This window comes from Podarcis filfolensis (assembly GCF_964270895.1).
Source record: "Podarcis filfolensis genome assembly, chromosome: 3".
NCBI lineage: Eukaryota > Metazoa > Chordata > Lepidosauria > Squamata > Lacertidae > Podarcis > Podarcis filfolensis.
In genome coordinates, this window is record NC_139606.1 from 74,699,470 (window position 1) to 74,718,751 (window position 19,282).

Below are 19,282 nucleotides of genomic sequence, written 5' to 3' on the forward strand. Positions count from 1 at the left end.
TGATGCCAGCAGTTCCCCTCCCTCCATGCACACACATAATAGCCAGCCTCAGTCACAACCATGTGATGTTGTGTATTTAAAGTGCTTCAGTTTTATTTATAGCTCTTCTGAAACCAGCATCAGCTCATCATTTCAGCGTGGAATAGAATATATGATTTGATCACCAAAGCTAGTTAAAAAAATTCCACTGTTTCTATCTTGCACAAGAATATGAAAAACCCCACATACCGGTAGTTTTTGTGCCTCTGCCTACAGACACACGCACCTTTTGTCTGTCTGTCTACATGTGCATGCCCACACACACACTTCCACGCCATATTTTTTCCCCTTGCTCTTGACCTCACTGGATGGAGATTTCCATATTTTAGACTCCCTACCTCACGCCTTTCACATTTAGAAGCTAAGGAGACAGGTTGTGACTAAGTAACTCACAAAGCTGTGCAAATCTGCCCACGGGAGGAGGTTATCCAAAATCAGTTTTAAAAAGAGCCCCTCCAGGATCCAATTCCAAATCTGTCATGTCATTATTGGACAGATCATTGGTGCGTACTTAATGGGAACAATTTTATTAGGTTTTTTAAATACTTCATAGCATACACTACTCCTGCCCATGCTCAGTAGCGATGTACAATATGGGTACACAGTAACATGGTTTTTCATACTGGATTACACAATGTTATGGAATTGGATTCAAGTTGCAAGGAAGGAGCTTCCGACTAAACATCAAGAGGAACTGTCTGATGGTAAGAGCAGTTTTGACAGTAGAACAGACTCCCTAGGGAGGGTGTGGACTCCCCTTCATTCAAGGTTCATAGCCATCCGTCTTGGATACATTGCAGGGAGTTGGACTAGATGACCCATGGCGTCTCTTCCAACGCTACAGCGCTGCGGTTCTAAAAATGCCATCATTCTCCAGTGTTTTTTCTTCCAAAAGAAACCCAACCCAGCTCATGCTGACCCTGCCTGAACTGAAATTTCTCATTGTTTGGAAAAAAATGGGACATGAGCAAACATATTTGGCAAACAACAAGGGAGAAACAGTCCAGATTGTTTACACGTGTCCTCTCTTAATCTATTTTCCTAGTAAGAACAAAACAAAGCCCAGCTGTTCTTCTAGATTGCAAATAAATATAGGCCCAGATCCAAAGCTATTTACATCCAGGGGGCTTTGAGCTTCCCAGTGATGCAAGTATCTTCTAAAATGTCATAGAATGGGAGCAAAGGTGGTTTTATGGGTGTGCAATGGGTGTGGTGGCACTGGCATCCATGCTGCAGGGGATGCCAAATTTTAGCATTGCACAGGGTGCTGCTAAAATTTGAGAGTCCAAAGTCTGCCACCACAGGGGGGTCACTTCAGCTGTGGTGCATCCCACAGTATAGCAATTAACACTGAAAGGCTTGCAATGATCAGAGTGTGGCTAATGCAAAAGGCCTGTTTGGGAAATCGGTTTTTGCATGTGATGACGTGAAAGAAAGCCGTGTGTGTGGTGCCAACCCCTGCCATCTTCACTGTGTCATCTTCTCATATTTCATCCTCATCCCTCCATGAGTTGGAGGGTCACCTTCTGGAGCAGAGAGCAGCTAGAACTCATGGAGACTCCCTGTGTGTGGAACCCGGGAAAGATCAGGGTGTGATATTGCATGGGGATCCTTTGAGAGTGGAAGAGTCCCTCTGCTTCAGAACTTTGGCTTCCATCTCATGGAGGTCTCAGAAATATGAGAAAATGACATGCTGGAGAGTTTGGTCCCTGGGAGTGAACCTGCAGTTCTTCCTCACAGACACCCAGATACAGCTGAAATCACTGGCAATTTCATGCTAACGTTTTGTGTACAGTCATACCTCGGGTTGAATGTGCTTCGAGATGAGCGCATTTGAGTTGCGCTCCGCGGCAACCTGGAAGTAATGGAGTGCGTTACTTCTGAGTTTCGCCGCTTGCGTCAAAATGACGTCACGAGCATGTGCAGAAGCGCTGCAACGTGACCAGTGCAGATGCACAGACACGGGTTACGTTTGCTTCTAGATGTGAACGGGGCTCCAGAATGGATCCCATTCGCATCTAGAAGTACCACTGTAGTTGGTTTTATGCACATTGTTGTGGGTGTGGCAGTGGCGTAGCGTGGGTTGTCAGCACCCAGGGCAAGGCAAGTAATTTGCGCCCCCTAACCCGTGGATTTGCGCCCCCTAACCCATGGATTTGCGCCCCCTAACCCGTGGATTTGCCCTAACCCCAGATTTTGCGCCCGGTGCGGCCGGCCCCCCCTGCACCCCCCATGCTACGCCACTGGGGTGTGGTGTGGCATATACCCGCCGTAGCTGCTGCTGACCTGTTCAGGGGTGGGCAGGGACAAGGTGCATCCATGGTGCCAATCCAGCAGTTCCACCAACTCTCCTCCCAAGTCCCATCTCGGTAAGCAGCAGTGAAGCTGGTGCTGGAACAGAGCACTCTAGTTCTGTCCTGACACATGTACCACTAGTGGTCTTTAAACATTACACAGCCATGCCACAGGATGAACCAGTAGCAGATGGTGTTTCCGAGCACAATTCAAAGTCTTGGTGCTGACCTTTAAAGCCCTAAACGGCCTCGGTCCAGTATATCTGAAGGAGCGTCTCCACCCCCATCGTTCAACTCGGACACTGAAGTCCAGCGCCGAGGGCTTTCTGGCGGTTCCCTCACTGCAAGAAGTGAGGTTACAGGGAACCAGGCAGAGGGCCTTCTTGGTAGTGGCACCCGCTCTGTGGAGCACCCTCCCACCAGATGTCAAAGAGAAAAACAACTACCAGACTTTTAGAAGACATCTGAAGGCAGCCCTGTTTAGGGAAGCTTTTAATGTTTGATGAATAACTGTATTTTAATATTTTGTTGGAAGCTGCCCAGAGTAGTTGGGGAAGCCCAGCCAGATGGGTGGGGTATAAATAAATAAATTGTTGTTGTTGTTGTTGTTGTTGTTGTTGTTGTTGTTGTTGTTGTTGTTGTTCTTCTTCTTCTTCTTCTTCTTCTTCTTCTTCTTCTTATTATTATTATTATTATTATTATTATTATTAATGGAGGGGCCTGTACTCACTTGACCTCTGGTCGGTGCAAAAGCACAGCCAGGAACACCCTAAAGTGGTGCATTTGCACTGCATCAGCCTCACCAGGACCTAACTCCTCTCCTTTGATCTCCCTGTAAGCAGCTGCAGCAACGTGACTGGGAAGTAGCACTGCCCCATCATGCCATCTGCTGCCGGAACGAATTCATAGAAAAGCGTCACCTGCTCCTAAAACATCAAAAACTTACCAAACCACTTTTTAAATTGAAGGGATTTTCAAAACTGATTTGTTGCGTTGACAAAGGAAAATGTTCAAAGGAAAATTTGATTTGAGTCCTATCTGGAGGAAAACAGCTTACAACATTGTCCCTATCCAGCCTGTCGTTATAATATATAAAGGGGAAGGGAACAATTTTGCATCTTCAAGGCGCTGGATAGGACGTCTTCAAAAGAATTTATTCAGCTCATAAAAGCTAAAGTAATTTGTCATGTTTATGATATAAACCAACTTACCATTCTTACTTGCTTGGCACCAGATCAGGATACAATATTTTATCTCTTTCTCTGACTCTGACCTCTGGGTGTGGCAATGATTCAGTCAGCCCGTCAATGCAGCAGATTTTATGCTATTATTTTCCTACTGTGAGAAGACATATCTCATCTCATGCTTCATTTGCCACAATGTTTTCCTGCCACCGAGCAGAAAGGGCGTGGTTGGTTGGAGACAGAGCACTTATAAGCCCGCAATACATTTATATTTAAATCCTATTGTTTCCTTGCATTTTCAACAGCAGTTAGGCCACTTGATCCATTCGGCCAGCTGCAAGCAGAAATAACAACCTCAATAAACCTGTTCTTCCAGGTAGCAAGTACAATATTGAGAGCCAGAGTGTTGTAGTGGTTACGGTGTTGGAGTAAGACCTGGGACCAGTCACTTCCTCTCAACCTAATCTACCTCTTAGGGTTGTTGTGCCACTCTACTCCCTGCTAGCACCTGCTGTCTGAGGCAGCCACCTCATCTTGCCTATTGTTAGGGCTGGCCCTGTTCTACATTCCAATTCTTGGTGACACTAGAATGTGTCCGAGAGACAGAAATCAAGAACTGGGTTTTAAGTGTATGATGATGACACATAATAGCAGCTACTGCATGGCACATCTGCAGCAACATCACATTAGTAGAAGAATGCACATTGTTTTATTTATTTGTAGACTATGACTGGGAATTTTTCAAGGGTCATGTGTGAAGCAGCCCCCACAGCAGGCATATTATTCAAGGCTTCACCGCTTGCAGGTAGAGGCAAGTGACTGCTTCTATGTTGTATTACAGTTAAGTGTTTTAAATTTGTTGTTAGCCACCCTGAGCCAGGTTTTCTGAACCGGGAAGGGTGGGGTATAAATAAAAATTTATTATTATTATTTATTATTACATACCTTCCTTGAGAATTGGATTGGGTGTGGTGTGGTTCCCTGCCCCCCTTTATAGTTAATTGCCTATTATTTAGTTTCCATTGTCTCCATCAGCTTGTGAGTTGCATCATGCTCAAGAGAGAAGATTTTTCCATTCCACCTTGCATGACAGCAGAAGCATGTAACAGTGCTGAGCAAAGTTCCCCAAGGAAGACACACAGGCAGTTGTTGAAGGTAGGACAGTTTATTGAACTCTTTATTGGTAACTGATGATAAAAGAAAAGTAACAAACTGGACAGTCTCTGGTCTGATTAATAGGTCTGAATAACCTGCCTCTCTTGGCTTCCTTTAAGCCCCATAGCAAACTCTATCATATCTATCTATCTATCATCTATCTATCTATCATCTATCTATCTATCTATCTATCTATCTATCTATCTATCATCTATCTATCTATCTATCAATCATCTATCTATCATCTATCATCTTCCTTCCTTCCTTTGTTCCTTCCTATTTACATTTATGACCTATGCCTTCATGTATATAGATGCCAGAGTGGGCTACAGCACATAATATGAGCAAGGAGTGCAATTAAATAAACAAAACAATAAAATCCTATGTCAGAAGCATCTGGGGCAGCAGGTGATCAAAACAAACTGGGCAGGGTGGCCTCACTAGAGAAGGGGAGACACTTAGCCAATCAGAGGATAAAGGTGTGGTGGCCAGCAGAGAAGGACCAAGGAAGGAGAAATAGTAAGAAACAAAAGACGAGTAAAGAGCTAGGCCATGGGAAAACCTTGTCACAGTGACGTTGGGGAAGGAAAAAGCAGCAGTTCTGTTGCCAACCACTCTAGTGGCAAGTAGGGGAAGGTTAACTGGAGGAAGGAAGAAGCAGCTTGCACTCCAGATGACAGAGAAATTAACAGGGAAGCAAGGCTGCTTAAATAAGCAGGTCTCCGAAGAGTTCACCCGGTGTTTTCTGAAGGCAGGAGAGTCCCTGGTGCTCTGGAGAGTCTTGGGAGTGAGAGGATGGAAGCTTCCACATCAAACTTATTAAGATTATTATTGATATGGTTGTTTGTCTTGTTAGAAATAGCAGCAGTTAAGCTAACTTGACACATGGGTGGTAAATGCAAAAATGTTCTAGATAGATCTAGAATACCTGGCCGGCTTTTGCACTTGGAGTAGAGAAGGTGCCCACCTCGTCCTTCTGCTCAGGTGGGCCAACCTTGTGCCCAGCCCCTTGAAATGAGCTTGAAGGAAGGAGGGTGACAGCACAAACACTTCCCACTTCTGTTTGCTTCCTACAGGGATTAAAAGAGGACAGAACATCGCCATGGACCGTCATCTCCCAGAAAGTTTCTATCCCATTCATCTTAATAACTATATTGATTCTTCTTCTGCTGTCACATATTTAATTTCCACTAGATCAGGAAAAAATCATCCCTCTCCCCAAAGTAGCCTTGTACTTATTCATTGTATGTGGGAAGGGCTGCATCTCACAAGAGAGCATTTGCTTTGCATCCAGGTGGTCTTTGGTCTAGTCCCTGGCATCTTCAGGTAGGGGTGGGGAAAGGTTCTTGTCTGAACCCCTGGAGTGCAGCTGCCAATCAGTGTAGACAGTACTGCAGTTGATGGACCAAGAGTCTGGCTCAGTATAAGGTGTCTTCCTATGTTCCTGAAAAAGACCAGCTGGAGCAGGCATCCCCAACCTGTGGCCCTCCAGATGTTCTGGCCTACAACTCCCATGATCCCTAGCTAACAGGACCAGTGGTCAGGGGTGATGGGCATTGTCGTCCAAAACATCTGGAGGGCTGAAGGTTGGGGATGCCTGGACTAGAGCATCTCACTGTTTTTCCATACTCTCATCAACAGTTAAATGGGGATTGTTGGCAGAAGAGGCAGCATGCAGTGGGAGGAAAAAGTCCTCCTTCCCTTTTCTTTAGTATAATTTGCTTCTGTCCTTGGCTACTTAGTATTGCATTTTGTAGCTAAAGCTGCTTCATTCCAGTTTTAATAATGCAGCCAAGCTGCTTTCTGCCATAATCTCAATATAATCACCATAATTCCTTCAGCTTCCAATATAGGTCATGTTATGCTTGATTCAATAAAATTTTGCTCTAAAGCTTTATTAATCTGATAGTACATTAGGCTGCGTCGATTTGATAACAGTCTGCTGTTATTTCGTTTGCTTTTATACCGTTGTTGCTTCTAATACTGAATTTGATTAAATAAACAAATAAATAAATATGCCATTGCTGCTGTGTAAGTCTCCATTCTTTGGGCATACAATGATCATATGTGCTTTCAGATCCACAAAGACTTGCTAGGTCAGAGCAATGGTCTAACTTAGCCTTGGGAGCCTTGGAAGCTACAGAGGAAGAACAAAGGAGCCGGCATTAATAAAGGATTCCTTTCTCTCTCTTTTTAAAAAATAGCTTTTATTTATCTGCAAAGAAAGAAAAAAGATGTTGGAGTAAAGAATACAGGAGAGGTTTGTGATGCCCCCACTGACCCATGCAAGTCATCAATCGATGCTGCAGTCATCACCAACCAACCCTGATCTGAAAGAAAGTTCTGTTGAAGTCAATAAGATTTAGGACTGCTTCACAGTTGTTTGCTTATTCCTACACATGTGTAGACACAGGTGGTGCTATGGTCTAAACCACTGAGCCTCTTGGGCTTGCCGATCAGAAGGTTGGCAGTTTGAATCCGCGCGATGGGGTGAGCTCCCATTGCTCTGTCCCAGCTCCTGCCAACCTAGCAGTTTGAAATCATGCCAGCGCAAGTAGATAAATAGGTACCGCAGGAAGGTAAATGGTGTTTATGTATACTCTGGTTTCCATCACGGTGTTCCGTTGCACCAGAAGCAGTTTAGTCATGCTGGCCACATGACCCAGAAAGCTGTCTGTGGACAAATGCCGGCTCCCTTGGCCCAAAAGGGAGATGAGCACCACAACCCCATGGTTGCCTTTGACTGGACTTAACTGTCCAGGGGTCCTTTACCTTTACACATCTATACACTTTATATTTGACAACTAAGTTCTACGGAGAGATCTTCTGTGTTACCTCACATCACTTTGGGCTTTCCAGTAGGCTGAATTCATGCACTCAGTTGCCAGCCGTCAAGTGTACATTAAACACCCACAGTGATGCACAACCCTTACAGACAGGTCTACCGCTAAGAATGCTACTACTCACGTCTGTGTTATTCTAGCATGCAGCTGAGAACCTGCACAGTTGCTCACTTGCACTAAGCCATAGTTTGGCTTAGCATTTCAGCTGAACTGGGTCACTGGCTCTCACACTGGTGTATGATCACCACAAATCCAGCCAAACCCATCTATCCCTACATGCCAGGCAGGGACTCAGGTGGCGCTGTGGTCTAAACCATTGAGCCACTTGGGCCTGCTGATCAGAAGGTTGGCGGTTCAAATCCCCATGAATGAGTGAGCTCCCGTTGCTCTGTCCCAGCTCCTGCCAACCTAGCAGTTTGAGCACGCCAGTGCAAGTAGATAAATAGGTACTGCGGCAGTGGAAAGTAAACAGCATTTCCATGTACTCTGGTTTCTGTCATGGTGTTCCGTTGCGGCAGAAGTGGTTTAGTCATGCTGGCCACATGACCCAGAAAGCTGCCTGTGGACAAACACCGACTCCCTTGGCTTGAAAGTGAGATGAGCGCTGCAACCCCATAGTTGCTTTTGACTGGATTTAACAATCCAGGAGTCCTTTACCATACCTTTACATGCCGGATGTTATCTGCTGGGCAACATGGATAGGTTAGCATACCCTACATAACCTGCGGCTTTATTAAAGATTAAGGTGTAACCGTAAGCAAAGTCCTTACTTGGAAGTAAGTCCCACCGGGGATGAATTTCAAGTAAAAGTTTTAGGCCTTGAGTATATGTGGCTTACCTTAATCTTATCTATGAAGCTGTTCATACAGAGCAAAAGGGAAGACAGAAGCATCTCTCACTAGCTGTGCTTTTGCAGAAAGAGAGAGTGGGAGGAAAGGAGAGAGAGAGAAAAAATGAAACATAGAATTATATATATTTTAAAGACTTTTGCATCCTTTGGCCAAGAAACTATGTGCAGCAGAATTTGTTAGTATAACTGCATATGGTAAAAGCTTCATTACAAAAGAACAGTGAGTACTAGCAATGGGAACATTTCAGGAAAGTGCTAATTTTCAGATGGCTGCCTGTCAGCGTCTTTATTTGTCTCACATGGCCAGAGTGTCTGGGAGCAGTTTCTACCAGATTTGGACCTTTAAATAACTCTTGGCCACTGAGGATTGTATCATTCCAAATGCACAAGGCAGAGAGGAGAAAGCATCTTAATCCTGTTGATGGATGTGGTTTAATAGTGTTGCTCCTGTTTTAAGCTGCAGTGCAGAAAGGACGGATCTTGAGTATCATAACATTAGAATTGAATAGTGTTTTTCTTCTTCCACCCAGTTCCAAGAAACATCTTTGGAAAGCTGAAGTATATGTCAGTGATAGAAGAAGTCGCGGCAATCAGTTTGTGTGCACAAGTATTTGCAGGTCACGGAAACAGAACCTCGGCTCATTATAAAAAGGGGACACAGTTCTGCATAAAATTTCCATAGGCAAATTTATATGTGTAGATGAAAAACTAGGAATGATTATTAGAATATAAAAAGAAACAAAGTAAGAGTCATCCTAATGAGGAAGACTATGGCCAGGTGACTGCTGTGTCTGCTCAGTCTGCAACCTATGTGCTAACTGATGAAGGGCAACTTCAAGGTCCCTCCTCCTTGCCTTTTGGAAAGAGCAATCCAAACCCCCAATCTATCAGGCTGGAGGGGGTTTGCATGAGGCAGAGGTGCCCCTCTGCCCAGCTCCACTGGACTCCAATGGCAGGTGTGCTCTGCCATCAATGAGTATTAAAAAATGGTCACCATTGTCACAATAGCCAGTGGACCCTCCCGGAAAAGGCGTGTTTTGGGATGGGGAACGGAGTTATGCCAGCACAAGATCTTCTGGATCCTAAGCTGGGTCTGTGCTCTCACATGATGGCAATGGGCCCAGTTCAGTCAAGCAAACAGGCATAGCATGAGTGGCTTCATTAAGCCCTGACACAGCTGGCCAGAGATTTCAATTGCAATCCCAGGGTTCTTTATTTTTAAACTGGACTTGGACCAAATAGCCCTTCAAATTGACAACACCTTCAAATAGAGGGCTGTCCTCTGTAAGGTAGGACACATGGCCACCCTCGTACACAATTTAACTGTGAAGAAGCATTCTGAAGAGTTCTAGAGGAATCAACTGCCACCCCCAATGCTGCAGTTAACCAGATTTGGGGAAATAAGTAAGTCTGACTGAATCCATCACTCACCAACCCAAAAATAATTTGCCACCTCATTCATAGATGAGAGCTTGGTGGGCATTTTTGTGGCTCTGGAATGCCCAGATGTAGTAGCATTTTGTCAAAGAAAAAAACGCCTAAAAATACAGGGGTGGTTCAGAAGGTAGATGGGGATCTACTGGCCATTCAGAGTCACTGGCAAGAGTTTTTAAAATTAAAAAATAAGATTATTCTTGGAAAATGTTTATCCAGCTTAAATGGGGGAAATGTGGGCTGGCATTCTGATATGTGGACTCTGTGAAAAACCTGCATGCATGAGCAGCACCTAGCCCAAAATAAACACCCATATGGAGGTATTATAATTTAGTTAAATTAATTGAGCATCCAATAACCAGAGTTCTCTGGTTATTGAAAGCCAAGTGAAATCACATGTCAGCAAAACAGATGTCAATAACAGCACAATTACTTGCAACTGAGACATAAGGATGCATTTAAAATTGGGGTGGTTAACCTTTGATCCTTCAGATGTTGCTGAACTACAATCCCAACTATCTGGCCATTGGCCCTGCTGACTGAGGCGCAGGGGTATCATCTTCCCCAGGCTCTGATAAAATATCTCATTTATACACAAACATTTTCAATCTCCTAATACTAAGTTCCTATCGATGAAAGATCATTCTGGGCAATCCAGGAACCTCCCTAACAAAGGAGTGCTTGGCCAGCTAGCTGAGCACCTTGTTAGAAGCCCAAAACAGTGACTCTTGCAAGGAAAAAAGCAGGGAAGAGGAAGAAGAAGAAGAAGAAGAAGAAGAAGAAGAAGAAATGTAAAGAGGAACTCTAAAAACAGTTCAATGAAGAAAGGGAATAGGATGGAGTATTGGGGAGACCAGCATACTTGACTGACTGGAACACTAAGCAGGATCACTGCCAGTGGCGTAGCATGGGTTGTCAGCACCCGGGGCAAGGCAAGTAATTTGTGCCCCCTAACCCGTGGATTTGCGCCCCCTAACCCTAACCCCCAGATGTTGCGCCTGGTGCGGCCGGCCCCCCCTGCACCCCCCATGCTACGCCACTGATCACTGCACACTGCAACATTTTGCTGCAGATCCCAATTGTTCTTTTTCTTTTAAAGAGTGCAAACTTCCATGCACAGAGAAGGGCAGTGCCATGCACAAATCACACACATGAATAGAAAAGAAAGAGAAGAACTTGCACACAGGCCTTACACTGACCCACTTAAGTTATTTAATGGTACACTATTGACTTTTCTGTTTTTGTTGTGGGCAGAGAGTTATTACATATTGCGCTTCCTGTACTGCCCATGACATTGGTGGTATATTAGTCCATTCCTGATATAGCATCTGGCTGGGGTATTTTTTTCAAGTTCAACAGTTATATAAGGTACTTTTTTCCAGGCTATCCTTATTTACGGATAGGCACTAGCACAATGTCTTTTAATTTATTTGCTGCCTTTAGCTATTCTTCTCCACAGTGGAATCAATGACTCTTTATTTAAACTCCACAGATGTCAGGTTCTCTGTGCCAGGCAGAACAGGCTAAGAAGCTTTTCCACATAAATCCTGCAAGAAATATATCTGGAAAGACATTTCGGAGACAGATAAACAGGATTTGTTTCCTCGTTTCGCTTTCTCTCTACCTTTGTGTGGATTTCAAGATCAGAAAGATTTATGGGATTTGAGATCCCTGAATTGGCAAAAAGGGACATTATTACAGTCAACAGAGAAGGATCTGGACTCTATTCACTCTCTGATCATAATAGTTCTGAAAATTGGGTTGAAATGTTCTGAGACTTACTTTAGAACATGTCTCTGATAAAATGTGTCTCATTTGGTGGCTCAGAAATGGCTGGAAATATAACAAAAAAGTCAAGAAACGGTCCTTATAGAACAATGCTATCAAATTATTAATCGGCAGAAAAGAAATTGGTTTGCTGTTGATGTAGTTAATTACTATCTTGCTAGGACATTAACTTTTCCAGGGAAATGAAATTGGCACAGTGATCTTTAAATAGAGGTAAGTGTGAATCTATTTGGAAGATGGGTATGCAGGAAACTGCTTATGTTTTTTTTTTGGGGGGGGGACCACACTTTTTTAACTAAAGAAAAAAACCAGACACTGTGCATGATGTTCTTGTTGCAAAAGGCCAGGACACAGGAAAGGTACATAAGTGGTGCTAAATATATGTTTTTGTCCCACTTCCTAACACTTTTTAAAAAACCTGGCAAATATGGCTAGTGGAGCACATGACGCAGTCGTGGGATATTTTTAATGGTACTTTGTCTATTAAACTTGAACAATTTTGATAAGCACTTGCTACTATTCTATTTGTATAGAAATCCATCTATACCAGATATGGTCATCTAGGAAGGTGTTTGACAAAGTTCCCCATGATAGTCCTGTAGAGAAGATGGCAAAATGTGGGTTGGATGAGGTAAATATAAGGTGGATTTGTAGCTGGTTGATTGACAGACCCCAAAGAGTATTCACTAATGGTTCCTCATCATCCAGGAAAAAAGTGACAAGTGGGATTCTGTCCTGGACTTGTTGTTCAGTGCCTTTATACATGACTTGGATGAAGGAATTGAGGGGATGCTCATCAAATTTGCAGATGATACCAAACTGGGAGGGGTACCTGATGCAACAGAAGACAGAATTGGGATTCAAGATGACCTTAACAGATTGGAGAACTGGGCCAAGATTAACAAAATGAATTTCAACAGGGACAAAACTAAGGTTTTACACTTAGGCAAGAAGAACCAGCTGCACAAATACAAGATGGGAGACACCTGGCTCACCAGTAGTAGATGTGAAAAGGATCTAGGCGCCTTAATAGACCACAAGCTTCATGAGCTTAACATGAGTCAACAGTGTGATGCAGCAACAACAAAAAAGCTATAGTGTCTTGATAAAGGGAAGTCATAGTACCACTCTATTCTGCCTTGGTCAGACCCCACCTAGAGTGCTGTGCCCGGTTCTGAGCACCACAATTTAAGAAGGCTATTGACAAGCTGAAATGTGTGCAGAAGAGAGCAACCAACATGATCCAGAGTCTGGAAAACAAGCCATATGAAGTAGAGTTGAGGAAATTGGGTATGTTTAGTCTGGCAAAGAGGAGACTGAGAGGAGATAGGATAGCCATCTTCAAATATCTAAAGGACCATCACATGGAGCTGGAGCAAACTTGTTTTTTCCTACTCTGAAACAAATGGCTTCAAGTTATAAGAAGGAAATTCTGACTAAACATCAGGAGGAACTTTCTGATGTTAAGAGAGCCAGTGTGGTGTAGTGGTTAAGAGCGGTAGACTCGTAATCTGGTGAACCGGGTTTGCATCTCCGCTCCTCCACATGCAGCTGCTGGGTGACCTTGGGCCAGTCACACTTCTCTAAAGTCTCTCAGCCCCACTCACCTCACAGAGTGTTTGTTGTGGGGGAGGAAGGGAAAGGAGAATGTAAGCCGCTTTGAGACTCCTTTGGGTAGTGATAAAGCGGGATATCAAATCCAAACTCTTCTAAGAGCAGCTTGACAGTGGAACAGACTCCCTTGGAAGGTGGTGGACTCTTCTTTGTTGGAGTTTTTAAATCCAGCAGTGTTGAAAATGCTTTTCCATCACCAGCTCTGGAGCCAAGTGATGATTCATTCCCAGGTAAGATCCTTCCCCTATTGTGTGGGCAAGTAGTCCCTCCCCTTACCTGGCCTGATCACCTTGGCAACGCCTACCCAGGTGGGATTGGGCAACTCACTGGGGTAGGCGGAGACCTCCAGGTATTCCACCTGGGGAGAGGTGAAGTCAAGCCTGTGCTAATGGTGCAGCATAGGGTACAGGGGGCTGCACGACACCATGCAAAGGGCTCCCCCCTTTTAATGTGGGGAGTGGTCATTACCAGCACATTAAATTGTAGAAGATGAAAAACAAAACTCAGTCCACGAGAAAAAGAAGGTCATTGTGAAGCTACAAAGTTTGATTTTTTAAATGTACAAGCAAGAATAGATTGTTACGAAAAAGGAGCAATGCTGAGTTCTCCAGATGGCTGGAAAGCCAAACAGGATGTTGATGTTTTGGGACTGTACCGTGGGAACAAAGGGACAGTCTATTATGTGCACTGAGCACCGGATGTTAGCTCAGAGTGTCACATGACCCTGTACTGGAAGTACATGGGAGGAGTTATTCTCTCTCTGCTGTTGCTGTTAAGAGAGTGCAGACACGTTTTCTCTGTACTGCTGGAAAGACAGAAATAAAGGCATGTAAATACATTTCTGTCTGTCTCTCTCCCCTCCCTGGGGATGGCAGGGGAGGAGGGATGGTGTGTTCTTCTCACGTTGGGAAGAATCGCCGATAGAGATCTCGCCTTGTCTTGCCGGGAGTCGCTGACGGGGGAGGTCAACAAGGAATCCAAGCCGGGCACCTGGAGAGTGGCCATTTCCTCTGACTAAGGCTTGAATTCCGACAACTGGTAGCAGAAGCCGCTGGTTATCTGATCCATGGGAATCAGCATGAGAGGTGAGAGGTCGATGGATCGTGTGCCATCCTCTGCACCAAGGAAAGAAGATAACGTCTGCATTGCAGCCAGAAGCTGAACAGACGGCTGGACACCGAGAGGGGGTGTTTTCCAAGCAACGGAGCCCCAAAAGGTATGCTGATTTAAGGGCTAAAAGTGTGAACGCAGATTGATTCATTCTCTGGTTCGCAGGAGCTGCGTTTGGAAAAACAGCTCTGAGAGCAAAGGCTTGCATACCAGGAATACCTGTGGTTGATAAGATTTCCTGTCTGAAGAAAGGTATGCACAGTTGCTAGGCAACGACAGTCAGTACAGTCGAAAGTTACTGACACGTGGGGCTGGCTCAGTGAGAGCCTGGGAACACAAAGTTGTTTTGACTTTGAGACAGCTTGCAGTTTGCCTGCCAGAGAGGCAGTAAACACCCCGGAAAAGACTTTTGGAATTTACTGGCTCGAGAGTGAGAGCTGAGACTTGGATTCAAAATGGATGCCAAGAAGGGGGGAGGCTTACCTTACCCACCTCCACTGACTAATGACAATTATTCATCTTGGTCTGTAAAGATGAAGGCCCTGCTGCAGAATCAGAGGATCTTTGATGTAATTGAGAACCCCATCCCTGCAGCACCAACGCGAGGTTGGGAATCACAGAATCTAAAGGCCAGGACGGCTATAATTCTGTGTGTCTCAGATAGCCAATTGGTGCATATTCAGAATTTACAGTATGCGCGAGAGATTTGGGAGACGCTGCGTAGAACACATCAGAGGGATGCCGGTTCTTCAGCGTTGCTGTATTTTGAGAAGCTGACCAATCTGAGGCTTGCGCCTGATGGAGATGTTCAAGCGCACCTGACGGAAATGAAATATCTGTGCCAACAGATGGAGGAACGCAATTTCCGTCTACAGGAGGAAGTGTTTTGCTTCATGATGATAAACAGCCTAAATCGGACTTACAAAACGGTTGCCAGTCAGCTTGGTTCCCTTCCGGCTCAAGATTTGACCGCGGAGAGGGTGTGTGCCGTTGTTTTGAATGAACACGACCGCCTTGCTGCGCTGGAAGTGAAGGACAGGGGGAGGGAGGAACGGAGTTCTAATTCCCCCACTGATGTTGCTACTGGAGAGAATGCTGTAGCTTTGAACGTTGTCCGATGTTACAATTGTGGACAGGCTGGGCATCTTCAGCGGAACTGCAAGAAGCCACGCCAGCCAAAAGGAGCTAAGGGCTGCTCAGCAAAGCCTGAGGCAGCAGGCAAAGGTCATACCAAGTCTTTGGTGAAACCTGCAAAGGCTTTGATGGCGAAAGGAACCATGCCAGATGTTGGGAACTCGTTTGTAATCGACACGGGCTGTACTGTTCACATGTCCCCACACAGAGGACTCTTTTCAACGTTTAAGAAGCAAAGCTTCGCTGTGAAACTAGCCAACGGTCAGGAGCTGGACGCGACTGGGAAAGGAACTGTGTATCTTAAGAGTCTGAACCTGACAATACACAATGTTTACTTGGTTCCTGAATTGAAGTTCAATCTGCTGAGTGTTTCGCAGATTGTGAAGAAAGGACTGAAACTGTCCTATGATGCTGAGAGCTGCAAGATCTTCAAAGATGGAGAGTTGTATCTTTCTGCCAGAGAGAAAGATGGACTGTATTTATTGACTTTTGAGCAAAGTGATTACATGGAATGTAATTCTGAGTCTAACTTGATTTCTCTCGCAGGTGTGACCAAAACGAGCGCCAAGAAGATGGCCAGGGTCGACAGAGCGTTTCAGCGGGTGTATGCTGGTGTGATTGGTCCTCTAGAACCATCTAGAGGCAATGCAAGATTTTATCTTGTGTGTGTGGATCATTTCTCTAACTTTGTCTGGATTTATGTGTTACAGAGGCCACAGGAAGCCTTGGAAAGGTTTCAGGAGTTTTGTGACAAGGTTAAAAATATGCATGATGCTAACATTGATTGTCTTTTAACAGATGAGAAGCAAATTTTTCTTTTACAGGATTTTCAGGAGTTCCTGCAGAAGAAAGGGATAAGACACAAGGTTGCTGTTTCAGCGGAAGCGTGGAACAGGGGTGTCTGTGTACGGGTGAACAAAGAATTGCAAAAGGGGATGAATGCGCAATTGCTTAGTTCACATCTGCCATATGAGTTCTGGGCGGAGTCGCTAATGTCGTTTTGTTATGCGTGGGTGAGAAAGGTTTCAAAAGAGTTGGGAAGTTCTCCTTTTGAGAAACTGTTTCATAGAAAACCTTCTGTTGCCCATTTCAAGGTTTTTGGATCTCATGTGAGGACAGAAGCTCCAGGTGGAGTAAAGAATGCCAGAGGCATTTTTGTGGGATATGAAAAGGGTCTCTACAGAGTAATTTTGTCTGAATCTGGTCAGGTGATTCTCACAAAATTTCTAGAGAGTGCTCCTGAACAGGAGAGAGTAATAGTACACACATTTCCCACAGAGGACAATTCAGATGATGATGATGATTTTACAGATTACAGTGGTACTGAGAGCGACAGTGATAGCTCAGAGAGCTCAGTTGTCACAGTCATTGAGAGGAAATCTCACACAATGGATAGACCTTCACAAGTGAAGGATGAACCACTGTTTACTATTGGAACTGGTTCTCCTAAGAGTCCTGAGACTGAACCAGTGAGCAGAGAGGATCAGCACCTCATACGAAGGTCTGAGAGAGTTACAAAGGGTGAACCACCCAAAAGGTACTCAAAAGAGTTTGCTAACTCAGCTGTTGCGTGTGTTGCTGTTGTACACAACCGAGGACAGGTTGGAGCTGTGTCTAAGTCAGAGACAAAGACACAACAGAGAGTTGCTAGCCAAGGTAATGCAGATGCACTCATTCCTTGGAAGCCAGACAACCAGAGAGGTACACTGGGGAAACCAGTGGCGAGGAGTTCCAAGGGTGGAACTGTAACAACAGGGGAGTGTTATGTGTATAACAACTGTTTGTTTTCTTCTCTGGATCACGCTTTGCTTGCTGCAACACGCATTGATTCTTTTGGGGGAGGATGTTACGAAAAAGGAGCAATGCTGAGTTCTCCAGATGGCTGGAAAGCCAAACAGGATGTTGATGTTTTGGGACTGTACCGTGGGAACCACCTGACCGACTCTTAATTATTTTAAGGTGAGAAAGAGATAAATCCCCACTCCTCTGTAAGGGAATGTGGAGGATTTCCTTCATTCTCCTAGAAAATGTTCCTGTACCTATATGTTCGAAATTTGGGAGAATTAATCCACTCTGGAGGGGCTTCTGTGTCTGTAAATTTCATCCACTGTAAATTTCATCCCCAAAGCGAAAGGTTATAGCTGTGGATTCCCTGTGATAGTGAATGGGAATATACAGAGCTTTGGCTCAGAACCTGAAACAAGAGAGAGCATACAGTATCTCAGAAACAGATCAGATTTTTTTTTTAAATGCACAGAATCATAGGGAATGTGCACACTCCTGTATAAAATGCTTAACAGCAGGCTAACAGCTGCACAGATTAACATGCTACGTTAACATTAATTACTGCTTTAATTTCCCCACTTTTTGTCACCTCCAAAATCAGTGGAGTCTTGGGAACCCACCAATTGGGGGTTGGGGTGGAATAGATCAAGGACCCAGTTCAGGGATTAACCACTCCTGCTCGAATGACTGGTATGTTGCAGAATTATATATTTACCCATTTCTCAAACCGATTCTTTGGATGAAAAATGAATTGCTCCGTTACTGCTTGTTTTAAGCTATGCACCACAAATGATTGTCATGAACCAAGCATGCTGTTCTTTGTAAAATGTCGATTTAGTAACACATATCTTTTTTTTAAAGTGCACATCTTTGAAATATTTTTGGAATACTGCATTTGTACATGAATGAATGGCTTATTTTCATCTCAGCTGAAGTACCATTGGGCAAGTAATCATTCACTCATATATGAGCACATGACATCTCATGAGGACAATAGCAAAAACAGACGACTAAAACATGCAGCCAATTTCCCAAGTCTTAACAATGGTTAAAATAGACTCCACTTCTGTTTCTTTCTGAATCATCTGGGGCTTAGATGTACTTCTCTACAAACCTGCATTTAAAACCTTGAAAATTAATTATAAATGCACACTTTATGATTTATGCTGCAAACGTATTCCTGTCTCGGTCCTAATTTTAGCTCCCGCTTTAGCAAAGGTAGCTGGCACCTTAATTACTTGTGACTTTTCTGGGTTTTTTTAAAATCCAACTTTTGTTCCAGGTAAATAGAAACCTTGTTTTTCAAAAGAAACAAGATCTATGTTTCCCTATTTCTTGTTGCATTTATATCTCGCCCTTCTGTCAAGGAATCTATACATGGCTCTTCCCTCTCCTCATTTTATCCTTGCAACCAGATAGACTACACTGGTACCTCGGGTTACATACGCTTCAGGTTACAGACTCCGCTAACCCAGAAATAGTACCTCGGGTTAAGAACTTTGCTTCAGGATGAGAACAGAAATCGTGCAGCAGCGGCGCAGCGGCAGAAGGAGGCCCCATTAGCTAAAGTGGTGCTTCAGGTTAAGAACAGTTTCAGGTTAAGAACGGACCTCCAGAACGAATTAAGTACAGAATCAGAGGTACCACTGTATACTTAGAGAAGAGGACATGGTTTGCATGCAGAAGGTCCCAAACAGAATCATTGGCATCTTCAGCACCGATCTCCAAGACCTCTGCCTCTTAGGAGGCCCTGGGCCATAAAACTGCTGCCAGTCAACATAGGCAGCTAGATGACCTGACCTGATATAGCTATGTTTCTATACAAATAGAATATAGAAGCAAAAACCCATCAAATTGTTCACGTTTAATAGACAAAGTGTATATGTTCTCTTTGAGATGAACTTGGAAATAAACCAATTATTCCAATAATATTACTCAAACCTATATCAGTCCAAGGAACATTTACAGATTGATACCCCTTCAAAGTGAGGGCAATGTGTTTGGCTTGATTTGCCCTTGCTCTCTGACATCACATAGCCAAATCTGATTAGC

General features: G+C 44.2%; 1 protein-coding gene across 4 annotated transcripts in view; it reads left to right on the forward strand.

Moving 5' to 3' along the window:
* The window catches only part of LOC310759185 (uncharacterized protein), a 146,547-nt gene that overhangs the window by 16,504 nt on the left and 110,761 nt on the right, over positions 1–19,282 (forward strand). For 3 of the 4 annotated variants that reach the window (XR_014546243.1, XM_083606139.1, XM_083606138.1), the window contains 2 exons: positions 4,553–4,672; positions 5,749–6,617. Coding sequence is in view for 2 of the 4 variants with exons in the window: in XM_083606138.1 (XP_083462264.1) it covers positions 4,553–4,672; positions 5,749–5,856 (228 nt within the window). In the remaining 2 variants the exon portion in view is untranslated. Of the gene's footprint in view, positions 1–4,552; positions 4,673–5,748; positions 6,618–19,282 lie in introns of those variants that run through there. The other variant, XR_014546242.1, reaches the window with a different exon arrangement.